General features: G+C 37.5%; 1 protein-coding gene across 1 annotated transcript in view; it reads left to right on the top strand.

The window, feature by feature from the left end:
• LUZP2 (leucine zipper protein 2) overlaps window positions 1–18463 on the top strand; it is a 4367081-nt gene that overhangs the window by 2704670 nt on the left and 1643948 nt on the right. The window contains exon 7 of the mRNA XM_044083339.1: window positions 2773–2835. Coding sequence (XP_043939274.1) covers window positions 2773–2835 — 63 coding nt within the window. The remainder of the gene's footprint in view (window positions 1–2772; window positions 2836–18463) is intronic.

The following is an 18463-nucleotide window of genomic DNA, read 5'->3' as shown; positions in this document are numbered from 1 at the left end:
TCACACACACACACACACACACACACACACACATACACACACACATATATGTTTGTGTGCGTTTGTATGCATATGTATACATGTGTATAGTAACATGCTCTGCATGTACTTTTAATGTATATTCACAATGTATACTGCAGCATTGGAGCATTCTTGTAACAATTTGTTAGATCATAATTCTTAGTTACCAGTTACTACAGTATGAAAAGATGTAGGCTGGAAGACTAAACTCAAAAGTTAGTTCCTCACTGCACCATCATCTGAAGGAATACCTGGAAATGTGAATTGAGACCCCTGTCAAGGCTGCCTGAAGATCATACTAGAGTGTGGACCTTTTTTCTTTAGGAAGAAATTTGACCTGGGAGAGGCCCACAACCTTGAAACATGATTGTGTTAAAAAGAAAGCCTGTCTACTACAGATGCTGTGTGGGCTGAGCTCTGATATTGAAATGAAACTCTGGTTCGATTTTATTTTGAAGGTGCAAAGCTAAATGGGTTAATGTTTGTTTTTTTTTTTTTTTTGTGGATTACTAAACAATCCTGTATTTTTACACATATCTTACTTCAGGTGTCATCTTTGATTTATAATATATGCATACATGTACACTAAAAACACAAATTATCAACACAACTAGATGCTGGAACTGGTGGATTCTCTAACTTCCCTATACCTCGCTAAGGTCCATCCAGTTAGGTTCACCTCCATGGTGCTGGACTTCCATTATTGCTGTTTCAGACCAGAAATCACTATTGGGGCTGCTGCTTCTCTTTAGTCTGTGTGTCACAAGTGATTTTTGTTTTGTTTAAAAATTACCCATTTCTCCATAATGATGCGATTATGGACTTCATATATACAAGCTCAGGGTGTGTGGAAGTTTGTTCCCAGATATGGGAACAAATGCTGACTACTATATTTAGTCATGATTTGTTCATACCAATATGATTAGCCCTCATTCAGTTGGGACTTGGCTTGGATATTACTTAAAGGGACATTTTACATCAGTCATAATCCACTATGTTTCGGACACTGTAAACTCATACAAAAGATACAGGTAAAGAAAATGTTTAGTATTGTAGCCTTAGTGACACCCTGCATTCTTCCTGCATTTTACTTCAGATAATCCCTTCTCAGTTCATTAATCAGTGCAAACCTGCAAAGTCTTACCTTTTTTCAGTAACTGAAAACCATTTTGTCATAATAAAAAATGAGTGGTATATTTTAAGTCTTATAAGTCACTTTTTCTGAAAATCTGACATGGAAAAAGCCACTATAAACATCTGTTTTGCTTGAATATTTCTTGCTTTGTCTTTGTTTAGCCAGGATTTGGTAATAGGAGGTAAAATGAGATATACAAGCACAAACAGTAGGGAGTTTGGGGTTCATATAGTTCCACTTAAATATATTTGCTAGCTCCCTAAGAAGCAGATTTCTATTCTCAAGTTAGTTTGGCTGCTTCATTAGCCTGCAGTTCTACAATTCCAAGTCACACTTCTACAGCTGACACACAACTGGGAAAACTCTAAATGTGGATGTTAAGTTGAAACACATACATAAAAAACTAGTATATAAAACATATATGTGGTTGTGTAAGATTAATTACTTTGCAAAACGTTGGTGTACATTCTATCAACAAAAATGGTTAACTTGTACATTGTCTGCAGTCTTACACATATGCTCTGAAAAATAAAACCACACCATACAACTCAAAAGACCTTTTTTTTTGCATGGAGGCCAAACATCCTGCACCACCCATACATCCTTCTACTTATATATACCAACTTCAAGAATGCACAATAGCAGGGAAGGGCTTCTCTCATCTCTGCAATTACAACAATTTTAATCCTCACCTTGGAACAGCTGATCTGTTGACTTGAGACTCAACAGAACACCTGCTGACCATAGACTCATCTGTTATCTTGAAGGAGCCCATATATATATAAATATATATATATATATATATATATATATATATAAACTACAAATTCAAATTAGATTCCTCATCTAAAGACAACCATAAGGCATTCTTTAGCAACATTTGTAACCTAAAAGGAAAGGCCCAGCTTTGTGCATAACTGGTAGTTAATAATACTATGTTTACTGAGCCTGTGGACATAGCTAACCTGTTGGGCAACAGGTTCTGTGAAAACTTCACTACCCTTTCCCAGCCACACATATACCCCATGACATCCCTACCACCTGTCCCCTACCTTGTATCTCTAAAGAGCAGGTTGTAAAAGCCCTCTCTAAGGCTAAAAACACAGCATCTATGGGACCTGATAACATCCCAGTCTGTGTCCTACATAGACTCCAACAAGAATTAGCAACACCATTGGGTACTATTTTCAGTCATAAAGTATATGCAAATAAGGGTAGAGCAATTAGCCTAGTAACATCTTATGATCCTTTATATATATATATATATATATATATATATATATATATTTTTTTTTTTTTTCTTATTGCTGTGGTTCCCATAATCCAGGGGTTTCTTCTGTGCATGATAAGCCTTGGAGCATTCCCTGAAGATTTATGCATTTTATTGACTTAACAAGTGTTCTTATGTACAGTGAAATCCATACAGCAACTTGAAAATTGCTTGTTAGGGAACATATAATACTTATTTAAAAATGACTTGTATTTTAAACATGACTTGTAAATCATTAAAACCCAAGGCTCAATGCCTTTTGATGTACTGCTGCATAAAATGTTCTTTTTTATACTTAATTATATAGATTATTTTCGTCAGTTAATTATTTTTTTATTCCTTGCAGTCTAAGAAGATTCAAGCCCAATTAAAGGATCTGCACTATGGAAAGAAGGATTTGATTTTCAAGGTGAGATTGATACTGGAAGCTAATTTTACGACATATTAGAATTATCTTTAAAACATTTATTTAGTAAAATGTTCCTGTTTCAGTATGAATATGCTAGATGATAGGCCATTTTAAAGAATCCCTCAAAATATAAACTGGGGAAAAACAGTAACCATATAGAAATGATTAGATGGCTATATTTTTGGTCACATTGACTTTGAAAAAAATATAATTTATGTACTTCACACTATTCATTTAATTACAACCATAAGTCATAATAGCAGCATTGGTGACAGTATAAGTGGGTCATATACAAAGAAAAATTGATTTAAAGATGTCATTTTTTTTCTGTCTTCATATTTTCTACTAGTAACGTATTTGGTCTGTATAAAATAGCATTAAAGTAAGCGACATGCATGAATCTGAGGAAGTAAAATGCATAACTCTTGTGTGTGAAATGTGACATATAACCTCCTGTAATATCAAATGCCATGAAATCAAATTAAAGTTTACATATACGAAGTCTGGTTAGAGATGTGAAAAGCATACATTGAAATAAGGACAGTTAAGAGATGTGTAAGATATTGTGTAAAGGGCTCATGCAATTAAGCCCATGTCCATTCTAGGTGGAAGAAATGGTTTAATTACTTTTACTGTGGGAAAGCAAACAACTAAAATAAGCTGATATAAAAAAAAAAGAAACAGACAAAATATGACTTAATCCCTGGTTTTCACAACAACAGTATTTAAATATTTAAATCTGGTCTTTGCTTTGACTTAGTCTTGCTGGTGATATTGAGTTTGACTGCTTCTATGTAAGTTTGTCAGCAATTTTGGATTGTTATCTTCTAGGAAGTTATAACAGTAAAGGACTGATGCTCTTTAAGCTAGAGGTAGTTATACTGAAGCATCTATACAGGTTTTCTTCAAATATTGATGTCCATATAAGTGACTGTTATTTTGCTATTCTTTGAGCATTTTCTCATTCCCCTGTATATTTAAGCTGTAAATGCATTGCTGCTTAAGTAATGTGTATTTATTTACTAATAACATTTGTGGCTGATCTTGCTGATATCTTTATTGTGGTTCTTAAGTGAGATAAGGGCCATCATTTACAACCCAGGTAATCAAGCCATGTCTGCAATTTCCACTTAGCTAAATCTCATGGCCCTCCTACCACTGAAAATATTAAGGTACATAATTTTGTATTTAGCTAAATCAAGCACATCAAGTAGGTGGTGGCCTCTGACTGTATCCAGAATGGTGGCAGACTACCTTGCCAGGAATAAAGCTATGGGGAATTGGGAAATTCTGTCAGCCTTTCCCTAAAATTAGGTCTGTGTGTCTTCCTCTATGTTTGTGTATTTATGCTTATTTGTATGTGAAAACGAATTTATGAACAGAAAAGGTGTGTTGATCACAGACATGATCTGTTCATAAATTTGCTCTGTGAACTAATGCAGATACTTGGGATTAACATGCCTAGGTGTGTTAAGGCTGTAGGGCTGCTAGCCTAATGACCTCCTATGAACCTATGAAATAACTTTTGTGAAAATGAGATACCATGTGTTAGGGTCACTGAAAGAGAATGTAGCTTGCAGTGGGAGTGGTGAAAAAGGGGACCTTGGGTGCAAGGCCAAAGACTCAGCTCTCTAGGTGGCCTGCTTGCAGTCCAGTCTGTTTGTATGTGGGATACCCATATCCAGGTCAGAAGTATGTATTTTCTTTATGCTGTTGAGGTCAGGTTGAACCTTACTTATATGTGCTAATCATAACCATAACCATAACTATACTCCTGCCTCTTACCACCAGCCTTTCACACTAAGATACTGAACACCCTTAACCTAATGGTACAGAAATTTGACAAATTATCTCTGTGTTAGTGTTGTGTTTTGTGTAAATGGTTGGAAAAGGAAAAATGTTTTCCTTTTTAACAGATTTAAGTAGTGGAAAAAAATGTATTATCCATGAAAGGTAAGTTGAATAGGTTTATAGATTAAATGTGTTGCAGCAAGTTGCATGTGTGTTGTTTTACTACATGCTCATATATATATATATATATATATATATATATATATATATATATATATGTATATATATATATATATATATATATATATATATATATATATATATATGTATATATATATATATATATATATATATATATATATGCATTATATATATATATATATATATATGCATTTTGTATATATATATATATATATATATATGTATATATATGTATATATATATATATATATATATATATATATATATATATATATATATATATATATATATATATATATATACAAAATGCATACATATATATATCTATATATATATACATATTTATTTATTTATTTACATTTTGCTGACCGGGCTAGTCTAACTGGATACATGTCCATTTTCAGTAGAGGCCCGGGGAGAAAAGCTCCAAGAAGGGCATTAATTATACAATTATAGAAAACAAAGCAATATCAAGCTATAAGCATATACAGGTAAAACATTATTAAGATCATTGCAAATGAATGTTAAGCAAATTTAAAAGTAATACATTTTTTTTTTTTTTTTTTTTTTTTTTTTAGTAAGTCATAGTACAGCGAGAAAGGCCATGGAAAGAGTGGCAATATAGTACCCTGGAGGTACCATAAAAGGGATTAGCAGGAATGTTTAAGGTGGGGAGATCAGTTGGGGTTGGAGCAGGGGCAGAGCCAGTGAGTTTTAAAATGCTGTTTGAGGTTTTTTTAAAAATATATGTGGAAGAGATGGTAGAAACCTCACTTGGCAGGTGGTTCCAGGCCTTTCCAACTGTATTAGTAAAAAGAGAGTCTCCAGCTTTGTTTTTAGATTTAATAGTGGAAACTAGAAGTTTATCAGCTGAGTGAAGAGTGGTAAGATTTTTGTAAGGGGTAGTAAGATTAGTGAGGATTGGGATATTATTAGGATGGAAGAGTATCTTTTGGGTCATAGTAAGTTGATGATAAAGTAGTTGGTGTTGCAGTTCTAGCCATCCCAGTTGTTTGAGGTTGATACAGTGGTGTGTTCTAAAAGGGTTGCCAGTAGCAAATCTGGCTATGTTGTTGTAGCTATTGGCAAGTTTGTTAAGGTTGCTATTGGAAAGGTTAGTGTAAATAGCAGAAGCATACAGCAGGGTAGAGATCAAATGAGTTTGGGCTATTGTGGTTCTGGCTATAGTTGTAAGGAAGGGTTTGATTCTATACAGTGAACCTAGTTTTTTGTTAACAGATTTTACAGTATAGTTGATGTGGTCGTCATAACTAAGGTTGTTATCAATAGTTATGCCCAAGAGACGGGTTGTGGTATCAGGGTTTATGGTGGTTCCATTGTTTGAGGTTATAGTGAAGTGAAATTGCGATGATAAACGAGTGGGAGTGAAGAGTAATAATTTTGGGGGTTTTTTTGCATTTAGGAGAAGGCAGTGTTGCATGAACCAATTTTCAACGGTGTTAAATACAGACTGGGTAAGGGTGTGGAGTATGGTTGGGGAATTGGCGGAGCAGATTAAAGTAGAGTTGTCAGCATACTGAATGCAGGTGGCTTGAGGAATTGTAGTGTTTAGGTCATTGATAAATATTGAGAAGAGAAGAGGGCCTAGTATGGAACCTTGAGGTATTCCTAGGTTTACGGGGAGGGGAGTTGACAGCATATTGTCCCAAAGGACTGCTTGATGACGGTTTTCTAGGTAGGATTTAAACCAGAGTAGTGACTGTGTGTCTAGTGAGTGGGCTTTTAGTACCTCTAAAAGCAGATTGTGGTTGACCATATCGAAGGCTTTTGAAAGGTCAATAAACAAAGCTGAGGAAAGGGTGTTATTGTTCTGATTTTTGTTTAGAGTCAGAGAAGGATAGCAGGGCAGTTGATGTACTGTGGAATGGTCTGAAACCATGTTGGCAGTTGGCAAGTAAATTGTTGTGGAGAAGATGGTCAAGAAGTTGTAGGCGGATACATTTTTCCATTATTTTTGCTATAGGAGAAAGTAAGGCAATCGGTCTAAAGTTGGAAATGTCAGTTGATGTGCCAGCTTTGTGTAAAGGAATGATGTGAGATACCTTCCATATAAGGGGGATTTTACTTTCTGAAATGGTTCTATTGATAAGGATAGAGATAGGGTAGGCAATGACTTTAGCTGCAATTTGCAGGTATTCTGCTGGTATACAGTCAGCAGAGGGGGTACATGGTTTGAGTTTTAGAAGGAGGTTACAAATGAGGGATGTAGGAACAGGTTGTATGTGAAAAGGAGGAGTTGAGTTTGTTGTAGCATTAGGTGGGAGGGAGCTGGTGGGAGATAGAGAGTTTGCTAGAGTTTGTATGGCTTCGATAAAATAGGTGTTAAAGGATTCAGCTATTAGTTTAGGGTTATTTTGGGAAATTCCTGATGGTGTGGGAGACTTGGTGTGGCCTGGATTAAGTAGTTTGTTGATAGCTGACCAGAAATTTTGTGGTTTTTGATTGTGGGTTTGTTGGAGGTGAAAGTAATAGTTTCTTTTATCAAGGTGGATGTCTTTTTTTGTAGCATTTCTTAGTTGTTTAAAGTAAAGGTGGTCAGAAGGGCTTTTAGAGGCTCTCCACTTGGCCCAGATTTTCTCTCTCAGGAGGATTTTTTGCCTAGTTTGTTTTGTGAGCCATGGGGCATTTTTGGTCTTTGTTCTTGATGAACGATAGGGGGCATGGAGGTCTAGGATTTGAAGGAGCTTAGTATTAAAGTAGGTGACTGCTTCATCAAGTTGAAGATGAAGCAGTGGAGACCAATCACAAGCCTTCAGTTCTGTTTGGAAGTTCTCAGGATGAAAGTTTTTTTTTGAGCATGAGGTTTTAAAAATAGTTGGATTGGGTCTATGAAGTTTTTGTTTAATTATATAGGTAAGAGCGTGGTCACTGATGTCGTCAGGAAGGATTCCATGTTTATAAGTTGAGAGATGACTGTTAATGAGAATCCAGTCTAGTATGGTTTCCTTGCCACTTTGTTTATGGATTCTTGTAAGGGTGGTTATCATTTGTGAGAAACCATAAAGATTTATGTGGTTAGTGGGATTAGGGGACATACAAGTAGACCAGTCTATATTAAAGTCGCCTAAGACAATGGTTTCCTGGGGTAGGTGTATAGATAGGCTACTAAGTATATTCTCTAGATTACTGATATTGTTACCTGGGGGAAGGTAGGAACAGATTATGTAGATGGATTTATGGTTATTGATTTGAAGTTCGGCTGATAGGGTTTCTGTTGTGGAGTTTGTGGGTAGTGGGACATTGAAGGTAGATATTTGGATTTCTGATTTATAGAATATGGCTACACCCCCACCTTTTTGGTGGTACGATCTTTTCTTAGGATGTTATATCTCGGGGGGGGGGGTTATTTCATGATCTTTGGTTGAGGGTTTAAGCCAAGTTTCAGTAATACAGAGGATATCAAATTTATGCACATCTAGAAGTGCATGAAGATGAGATATTTTGTTGTTGATGCTACGGATGTTAAGGTGAACTATCAGAAGGGAGTTGGATGATCTTGTTGGGGTGGAAGTGGTGTAGGTTCTTTGGTTGAGGAGGTCACTGGGGGCTGTTGTATGTGGACCAGGGTTAGGATGGATATCACCATCTAATAGAGGATGTTATAGGGGTATTTATATTAGTTTTATGATTTTGAGGTAGTTATATGGGAGTTTCTTGTCAAGGAGGTAAGTGATATGGCTAGATCTGTGGTATTTAGGAAGGGTAAAGCTAGAAGTAGAAATTATGTTAATGTGTTTTAGGGAATTTGTATGGGAGTCTGATTGGGTATGTTGGTAGTGGTGGTGGTGTTTTAGTAGAGTGTGATGTTCCAGGAAGGTTAGTGAGAATGCTAGAGTAAGGGCAGCTAGAATAGTGGGTAAGAGTAGGAGGTATGTGTAAGTAGTGCTATGTTTAGAGGCCATTGGAGAGGAGGGGTAAAGTGTGGTATGAAGTGAAAGAAGGTATGTAGTATTGTGTAGGAGTATAGGGTGTATGGAGCAGGGAAATAAAAGAGGTAGGAGAGGGAGGCCAAGAGAGTTCTGAGTGGTGGGGAGCTTAGAGATGGAGTTAATTAGAAATGCTATTGGATTACTGTTAAAGGGTAGGTTAAGTGGAGATGGTATAATTAGTGCTTAGAGATGAAAGAGGGTAGATGTGAGAGTTGTAGGGGTTAGAGTAGAATGAAGAAAGGAGTAAAGTTAGAGTGTTAGAAGGATAGAAATATAAAGGGAAGTTAGGTAAAGTTAGTAAGTACAGCTGGTAGTAGTAATGTTGTTGAGTGGTGATTGGAAACTATCCAGGTGGGAAAAGTGTTAATGGGAAGTATATTGTGATAGGTAGTTGAGTAGCTGGCGGTGTGGTTATGTGGGTACAAAGTTAACTGTACTGGGGGTGGGTGGGAATTGGGGGTAGGGTAGGGGAGCGGAGTGAGCCCGTAGGGCGAATGGAGCAGGCTGAGACAAGTAAGTGAAAAATGTTCAGCAGAAAACAATCTATAAGCACCGACTCCCATGGTACTTTCAGTTGGTACAGGTAAGTGAGGAGGCCAGGATGGAAGGTGGAGAATATGGAGGGGTAGCTACTTGCTATTAAAGAGGAGAGTAGCAGAAAGAGTGGTAGAGGAAAAGGGCAGGAAAGACAGTCCTTCTTTCTAGATATATTAAGATCAGATCTTTTAAATGGGTTCCATTCTAGGAGCAGAAGGTAGAAATTACAGAAGAGAGAACCCAGTTCAGGGTGCCACCTAATGGTCACAAATTGTTTGGCAGCCAAGGTTAAAGTATAGGGTTGGAAGGTAAAAAAGAACATTGCAAGTTTCAGTAGTTATAATACAGGAGAAAGCAAATGGAGAGGATAGAGAAGATAAAGTAAGACAAAAAGATTAAAAGGGAGGAGAGAGGGTATGGCTGCTGGGTATCCTGTCTAGTTCGAGCGCCTGACTGAAACCACAGTTCTTAAGGCAGTGTTAAGCTTTGCTGCTAGGCTTAATAAAACACGTACTTTCTTGCCTGTAAGCAGGGTTCCTAAGGCCGAGCAGCAGGTTTCTTTCTATATGCAGAGATACTTAAAAATTGTTTGCAGGGGTCTGTCTCACCAGAAAGCTAGAGGTAACAAGCAACCTTGTAGCAAAATAGGGAGTTAGAAACCTGTTAGCAGGGTTCCTAAGGCCGAGCAGCAGGTTTCTTTCTATATGCAGAGATACTTAGAAATTGTTTGCAGGGGTCTGTCTTACCAGAAAGCTAGAGGTAACAAGCAACCTTGTAGCAAAATAGGGAGTTAGAAACTTTCTTGCCTGTTAGCAGGGTTCCTAAGGCCGAGCAGCAGGTTTCTTTCTATATGCAGAGATACTTAGAAATTGTTTGCAGGGGTCTGTCTCACCAGAAAGCTACCTTGTAGCAAAATAGGGAGTTAGAAACAGAGCCAACAATGCTGAGGACAGGTACTCACAGCAGCCCGGGGTAAAAAAACAGAAAGAAAAGATTATATATATATATATATATATATATATATATATATATATATATATATATATATATATATATATATATATATATATATATATATATATATACATACATATATATATATATACATACATATATATATATACATACGTGCGCGCGTGCACACACACACCACACACACACAAGCATGTGTGCGCACCATCACTGGCTTGGTATTTTTTTTATATTCCCCAATGTGCCTATTTTAAATAATACATTATTTTGATAGCAAAGTTTACATCAAGAAAATGTATCTTTTGTTTCCTTATCATACCAGCAGTAATAGATAGAGAGTGTTGCAACTCTCTTAATGTAACTTGTGTTTTCGGGGAATAGATTTTAATACTCCTTTATCATCCAAGCTCTGTGAAGATGTCACTTACTGAGGATATTCTATATATCCTCCTTTTTGTTGCCTCATTTGCTTATTTCTCATACATCTAAGCTTATGCAGATTCCACTCAGCAATTTGGGGTTGACAGGAATTAGAATGATGTCATGAAGCAGGACCTGTGATTCTTATTTTAAATATACATTTTCTCTAACATTTTAATTCCTGTCCTGTTGTGATGTGGGTATGCCAATGATTTCCTAGACTGTGTGATTTTATTTGGAATTTTTTCTCATCGTGGAATAAGTTTTGCTGTTTTTTCAGCAAATGTTAATATTATCAAATAAAAAAGTAAACCAATGAGCAAACAACTGAATTCTTTCATACATCACTACAAATACATAGTAGAAAAAAGTAGAATTAAAGAAGAATTTTTGCTTACATAGTATGTCTTGACAACATAGCAGGAGCTGACTGGGTTGCTTTTTTGTAGTAGATGATCATTAAATCAGTTCTAATTTAAGCATGTTTAGATTATTCTAACAACACAGTAGGCCAGTGTATTTGATATATGGTACTATCAACCACATAGACAGTGTTGACACCACTTCAGCCCTTCTTGAAATTATAGCTCTGAGTATTGTTTTTTTTTTGTTATATTTAATAACACTGCCTATTTATCATCTCAACATTTATTTGAAAGAGAAGCTTATTTTAGAACTGTTTTTTATTACCAGATGTTTTTAATACGAAATGATTTTTGCAATAAGGATAGAAAACATATATATATATATATATATATATATATTTATGTATTGATAAATCTGTGCATACACACACACATATATGGGTCTACTTTTGTTTATTGAAAGTACACATCCTCGAATGCTAAAAAACTCATGTCAGCGAAAAGTGCAGTTTTCCAAAAACACATTTTCTCAAACTACAGATAAGTGAATTTTGTTTGGTCATTTCAGAATCCTTTGGAAGTAGAGGTGAGGTGTTTTTTTTCATTTTTTACAGTTGTAACAGGAATGTAAGGTTTAGGGCAGTTGGGGGTTTTAGGTATAGGTCACGGTACAGTGAGGATAAGGAAATGTACGGTTTTCCCCACTGTAGTGCCATCCTGGAGTTGGTATATCTAATTAGTGGGACTTATGGGGGCGCAGCCTCCCACACGGGGGATGCAGGGGGGCTTGCCCTACATAAAAAGTTTGTTTTTAGCCTTTATTTTTACATTTTGATTATGGTTCCTGAAAGTGCATTTTCGGAAAACTGCAATTTCGCTGATGTGAGTTCAGGTTTTTAGCATTCAAACAGGTGTACTTTCAATAAACAAAAGAAGACGTATATATATATATATATATATATATATATATATATATATATGTCATACACACACATATATACATACACATCTATAAATAAAGCTTACAATGTAATTGATAACCAGTTATGTTATTGTTGAATAACTCACAAATTGTTTCTTCATGTGCCTGAAAACGTGCTACACTCTCATCATTATTTGTTTAAACTTCTGATATGAAATGAACCAAGAATGTAGAAAACACTCACCTGATATAAATCTAAAATGTGTCTTTAGATGCACTTCATTGTGAATTTATTCACTCACTATACTGATGGGTTCACCTGAATCTATTAGTTTGTACCTTTGTTCATGATTTGGATTTTACATGTATGTCTTCAGTAGATCCTCTCCATATACACTATTCACTCATTTAACAGTGTTCTTCATCTTCACCTACGCTATACACTCATGTAAAAGTGTTCTTCATAATGTACACTATACACACTCATGTAACAGTATTCATCTGCACATACACACTCATGTAACAGTGTTCTTCATCTCCAACTACACTATACACACTCATGTAACAGTGTTCTTCATATCCACATATAGTATATACACTCATGTAACAGTGTTCATCTCCACGTACACTATAAACACTCATGTAACAGTGCTGTTCATCTCCACGTATACTATACACACTCATGTAACAGTGTTGATCATCTCCACGTACACTATACACACTCATGTAACAGTGTTCTTCATCTCCACGTACACTATACACACTCATGTAACAGTGTTCTTCATCTCCATGTACACTATACACACTCATGTAACAGTGTTCTTCATCTCCACGTACACTATACACACTCATGAAACAGTGTTCTTCATCTCCATGTACACTATACACACTCATCTAACAGCATTCTTTATCTCCACCTAAACTATACACACTCATGTAACAGTGTTCATCTCCACGTACTCTATAAACACTCATGTAACTGTGTGTTCATCTCCACGTACACTATACACACTCATGTAACAGTGTTCATCTCGACATACACTGTACACACTCATGTAACAGTGTTAATCATCTCCACGTACACTATACACACTAGTGTAACAGTGTTCTTCATCTCCACATACAATATACACTCATTTAGCAGTGTTCAAAAAACAGTAGATGGCTATTTTATTTTAAATCTTGCCATCCAAGTTATTGGAAGATTGTGAACTCAAATAATGATTGTTCATATCAACATCAAAGTGTAGTGAACTTCTTGCATATTATAAATATGTTCTGATTCATAGTGTCTCCTTTCTGGCTAGGTTTTTGTTTTTCTAGATTTCCTTGTATAACATTTTTTTATGTTTTAATAGCAGAAGAACATGTGAATATTTCTCATTTTAATCAATTATTTAATTTAATATTTTACAGCTGATTATTCTGGACCAGGATTCATATATTTGCATTAACAGTAAAATTCAAGATACTCAAATGTACTACTAAATAATTAACTTGAAATTGTGGCATCACATTTTTTGTTCCTTTATATTTCATTGGTAGTTTCTTTAGTGTCAACTGCATGTATTTCATGTGGCTACTAATACCTGTGAAAAATTAAAATAGCATTAGTGCAATACCACTAATGATTTACTACACAGGAAGAATGATGTTTCAGAACATGTTTAGTTTACCTTTCACTATGGAAATAAAGAAAATATGGAACTGGCAGCAGGATCCCATTGAGCATATTGCCACTTCAGAATACAATGTAACAGTGTTTACAGTTAAGTAAGTTGGTTTTCAAATACCATTCTACATTTTTTCTTGCAATGAGCCAGTTAAGTCCAGTTTTAAGAGGGAGGATACATGTTAAGAAATTCCTTTGTATGTTAATTTCCCTACTTCTACTACTACTACTATTATAGAGCTGTCCTATTTCTTTCTTGTTTCTCGTTCTACAGTTTACAGCCAGTTATATTCATAGGTTCATAGGTGTGTACTAGACATAGGCCCTGGAGCCTTTACCAGCCTAGCCCATAGAAGTGTCCTGGCATCATGCTGCCCGATGTTAGTTCCCAGTGCCTCTATCAAGTAGAACCACTGCAGTGATCCCCGGGGTGAAGTTTCTATTACCCATCCACTCATCAAGATTGCTCTTGAAGAGGGTTAGTGAGGTGCTCTGCTTGACATGTATGGGAAGTCTATTCCATAGCATGGGCAGTCTCTGGGTTATGAACCTGTCCCTCCAGCATGTTCTTTTGATTGTGGTAATGAGGTTGAGGTCTCTGGAGTTGTGTGGTGTGGAGGGATTGGGATTTCTTTAGTTGTAGCATTTCTAACAGAGCTGGGTCAGACATGGCTTTGTAAGTCAAACAGAGATTGCCTCAATGTAGGCAATATGAGACAAAGAATAGCTGGAGGCTTTTGAATCTGTCCATGTAGGACATGTGCTTAATGCCTAGGATCCTGTTTGTGAGGTACTTCTGTGGCCTCTCCAACTGTTGCAGATGTCTAGTGAGGTACATGCCAAATGGGACATTATACTCGATGATTGGTCTAATGAGGAAAGAGTAGAGAGAGAAATGACAACCTCTTTTTTCTTGGATGCAAAACCCTTGGTAATGAGATATACCACAGTGGCAATGTGGTGATCAAAGGAGAGGTTGCTGTCAACCTGCATCCCCAGATCTCTCATAACTTCTTCAGTATTCAGTGGGAACTGAGTTTTTACCAAAGAGGATGACTGTGCATTTTTTTGCATTAAGCTTAAGGCCATGGTTTCAACATCAGTCATTGATCTCAGTGAGGCCTTTCTGTAGGATGTCTGCATCACTAGTGGCGTTATTAATGGCTCTCAGCTTGCAGTCATCTGCGAACTTGGTCAGCCAGAGTCCCTTTTTGTTGGCCTGAAATTCTGAGAAGTAGATGCCAAACAGGAGAGGAACTGGTCAGCAGTCTGACATGGAGTCTACTACTTTCACACTGTGGGTTCTATCTGTGAGCCAGTTTGCAACCCACTAGTGATATAGGGGTTGATGTCTAGTTTGGTGACTTTATCAATAATTCCTGAGTGAGGAATGGTATCAAAGGCCTTGGCCAAATCAAGGTAGGCTGTATGCACTGCCTTTCCTTCATTCACAGCCCTGGTGACTGACTCAAAGAAGTCAACCAGGTTGAATAGGCATGATCTCCCTTTCACAAAGCCAAATTATGTGGGATCTAGAGTTTGGAGATTTATTATATCTTTGCTAATTAGATACATGATGATGCACTCCATAGCTTTACATATCAGACTCATCAGGCTAATGTGGCAATAATTTCCAGGGACTGTAGTCACTCCCCCTTTATGGAGAGTGATGAATGTAGCAGTGCAACATTTGGTAGGGACAAAGCATAAGGTGAGGCTGTGACTGAACAGGGTAGACAGATGTGGTGCCAGTTTGCTTTGTAGTTATTGTAGAACATAGCTAGGGATATTATTGGGTCTCATGGAAGCTGTATTCTTGGCCTTGGACAATGCAGCTTAAACCTGTGCTGCAGTAATGCTGGGTGCCTGGCATTCTTCCGGTATTGTGATTGGTCCTTTGGGGGGGGGAATAAAGGTAGCACTGAATCTATCAGCCAGTATGTTGGCTGAGTATAGGAGGTACCATTGTGCAGTATCTTAGAGCAAATCTGGTTATTGCTGTGGAGGTTCTTGATATAGCTATAGAAGGCTTTGTGATTGTGTTTAGTGTCTGCCACAATTCTGCCTTCATAGCTGGCTTTAGAGGATTTGATGAGGGATCTCAACTTTTTGTTGAGGCTAATAAGGGAGTTTTTCCAGTCTCGGGACTTCACATTTTTCTGCAACATTTTCTTCCTCCTTTTGTTGAGTTTATTAATGGCAGGGGACCACCAGATTGGCTTCTTTTTTTTTTTGGAGGAGAGCATCTTGGTTCTATTGGGTATGGTTAGTTCTATGCATTTGTGTACATGTTTGTACAGTGCTTTGGTGTATGATTCATCAGTCATGCAGCTATTTTCCATTGGCGTGGGTGCCGTGACATTAACCACCTTTGTTTTAAGGAGTCCAAAGTCAGTTTTGGAAAAGTTTTTCAAGGTGTAGTTATCTTTGCGGGGGATGCAGGTGAGATGTGGATTTCCATAGTGATTAGTTTTAACTATTGGTGTACAGCAATGGTCACCCATGTTAGTAATCAGGTCAAGGATGTTGCTTCCTTGTTTGGTTTTCTATAAATTTAGTGTTTTTACAGTTGAGATTTGGAACAGGGGATATGGTAGGGTTTAGCACTTGAGTAAGTTGGAAAGAGGAGAGGAGAGGCAAAGCTAACTCAAACCATGCACATTACATTATTAGAAACCTTTTCCCCTGACAACACCACTAAGTAGATGGTGTCTGCAAGGTACTAATCATTTTTTGTTTGTTTGCTTAACTAGTAACATGAGAGACTGTTTTCTTTTTTTCTCTTTTGCGATTGCTGTCATTTCAGAAAGTTTTTGTTTGGGTGAGTGTACTGTTGACATGCAAGCATCAATATAAAGTGCATTAATCTTTCTGCGCATGAATATCTCTGAGGTCAGATCCCCCTTGGAGCGATGTGAGGTTCCCTCTGCTGTGACCTTGTGCAGTGGAGTTCTGCACAGCCATCTCTTGCATTATTCAGCCATTCCCAGTGTTGTACACCACAAACTCTGCCGCTCCTCAAAGTACCAGAATCCTGTAGAATAACTCGAACTAGGCTCATAACTTCGGAAAAGCAGAGCACTGTCTATGATTTAAGTGGCATTGCATTCAAAGCTACATGAGCAATGCATTGGATACTAAGCACCAAACTCTTCTAGAATTTAGTACAGATGTACAATACTGCATAATACTTATGGCAGCATTCTGATAGGACAGTAAGTGGCAAGTTTTTCCCTATGCACACCCCATGCCATTCTGACAGTGAGGAAGTAAGTGGCAAGCTTTTCCTCATACACACCCCATGCCATTCTAACAGTGAGGAAGTAAGTGGCAAGCTTTTCCCTATGCACACCCCATGCCATTTTGACAGTGAGAAAGTAAGTGCCAAGCTGTTCCCCATGCACACACCATGCTGTTACACAGAGGAAGTAACATGCTTTTCCCATGCACACCCCTTGCCATTCTGACAGTGAGAACAGTAAGTGGCAAGCTTTTTCCCATGCACACCCCATGCCATTCTGACAGTGAGGAAGTAAGTGGCAAGCTTTTCCTCATGCACACCCCATGCCATTCTGACAGTAAGGAAGTAAGTGGCAAGCTTTTCCCCATGCTATTCTGACAGTGAGGAAGTAAGTGACAAGCTTTTCCCCATGCACAGCCCGTGCCATTCTGAAAGTGAGGAAGTAAGTGTCAATCTTTCCCCCATGCACACCCCATGCCATTCTGACAGTGATAAATTAAGTAGCAAGCTGTTCCCCATGCACACCCCATGTTATTCTGATAGTGAGGAAGTACCAAGCTTTTCCCATGCACACCCCACGCCATTCTGACAGTGAGAACAGTAAGTGGCAAGCTTTTCCCTATGCACACCCCATGCCATTTTGAAAGTGAGGAAGTAAGTGGCAAGCTTTTCCCCATGCACACCCCATGCCATTCTGACAGTGAGGAAGTAAGTGGCAATCTTTTCCCCATGCACACCCCATGCCATTCTGACAGTGAGAACAGTAAGTGGCAAGCTTTTCCCTATGCACACCCCATGCCATTCTGACAGTGAGAAAGTAAGTACCAAGCTGTTCCCCATGCACACACCATGCTGTTCTGACACTGAGGAAGTAACATGCTTTTCCCATGCACACCCCTTGCCATTCTGACAGTGAGAACAGTAAGTGGAAAGCTTTTCACCATGCACACCTAATGCCATTCTGACAGTGAGAAAGTAAGTACCAAGCTGTTCCCCATGCACACACCATGCTGTTACACAGAGGAAGTAACATGCTTTTCCCATGCACACCCCTTGCCATTCTGACAGTGAGAACAGTAAGTGGCAAGCTTTTCCCCATGCGCACCCCATGCCATCTAAGATTTGTACTTACAACCCCTGTTTACCAGGAGTAATGAACTTTAAATTCACTGAAGCTGAAAAGATGTAAATATCCCGTGAACATTCTTCAAGATGTAGGACAGTGTCCATCGGCAGTTTATATAATCTTTGTTGTTTGGGTGTGAAACATAGCAGAAGTTTTTCTTTGCCTTTCCTTCATATCCCTCTGTTTAGGTATCTGTTAAGATTTGTATAAAGTAATACTGAAACTAAATACTACTGCACTTCCGTTCTTTGTAGATCTACCTTTTCATCTCGTCACTCTTTCAGGTTTCTTATTTCTGACGCGAACAATCATTACAGTTCTGCAAAAAGTAGACAGATAGACAATACCGGATCCAAGCTATATTTTTATTATGTTGTTATAGTGAAGAAATTTTAATACTGGACTTAAATTTTCTTTCTTTACTTATTGCC

Source organism: Protopterus annectens, chromosome 9.part0, assembly GCF_019279795.1.
Source record: "Protopterus annectens isolate FY-2018-M chromosome 9.part0, PAN1.0, whole genome shotgun sequence".
NCBI lineage: Eukaryota > Metazoa > Chordata > Ceratodontiformes > Protopteridae > Protopterus > Protopterus annectens.
The sequence above is the reverse complement of the archived record's forward strand: the minus strand, read 5'-3'. Positions and strand labels throughout refer to the sequence as shown.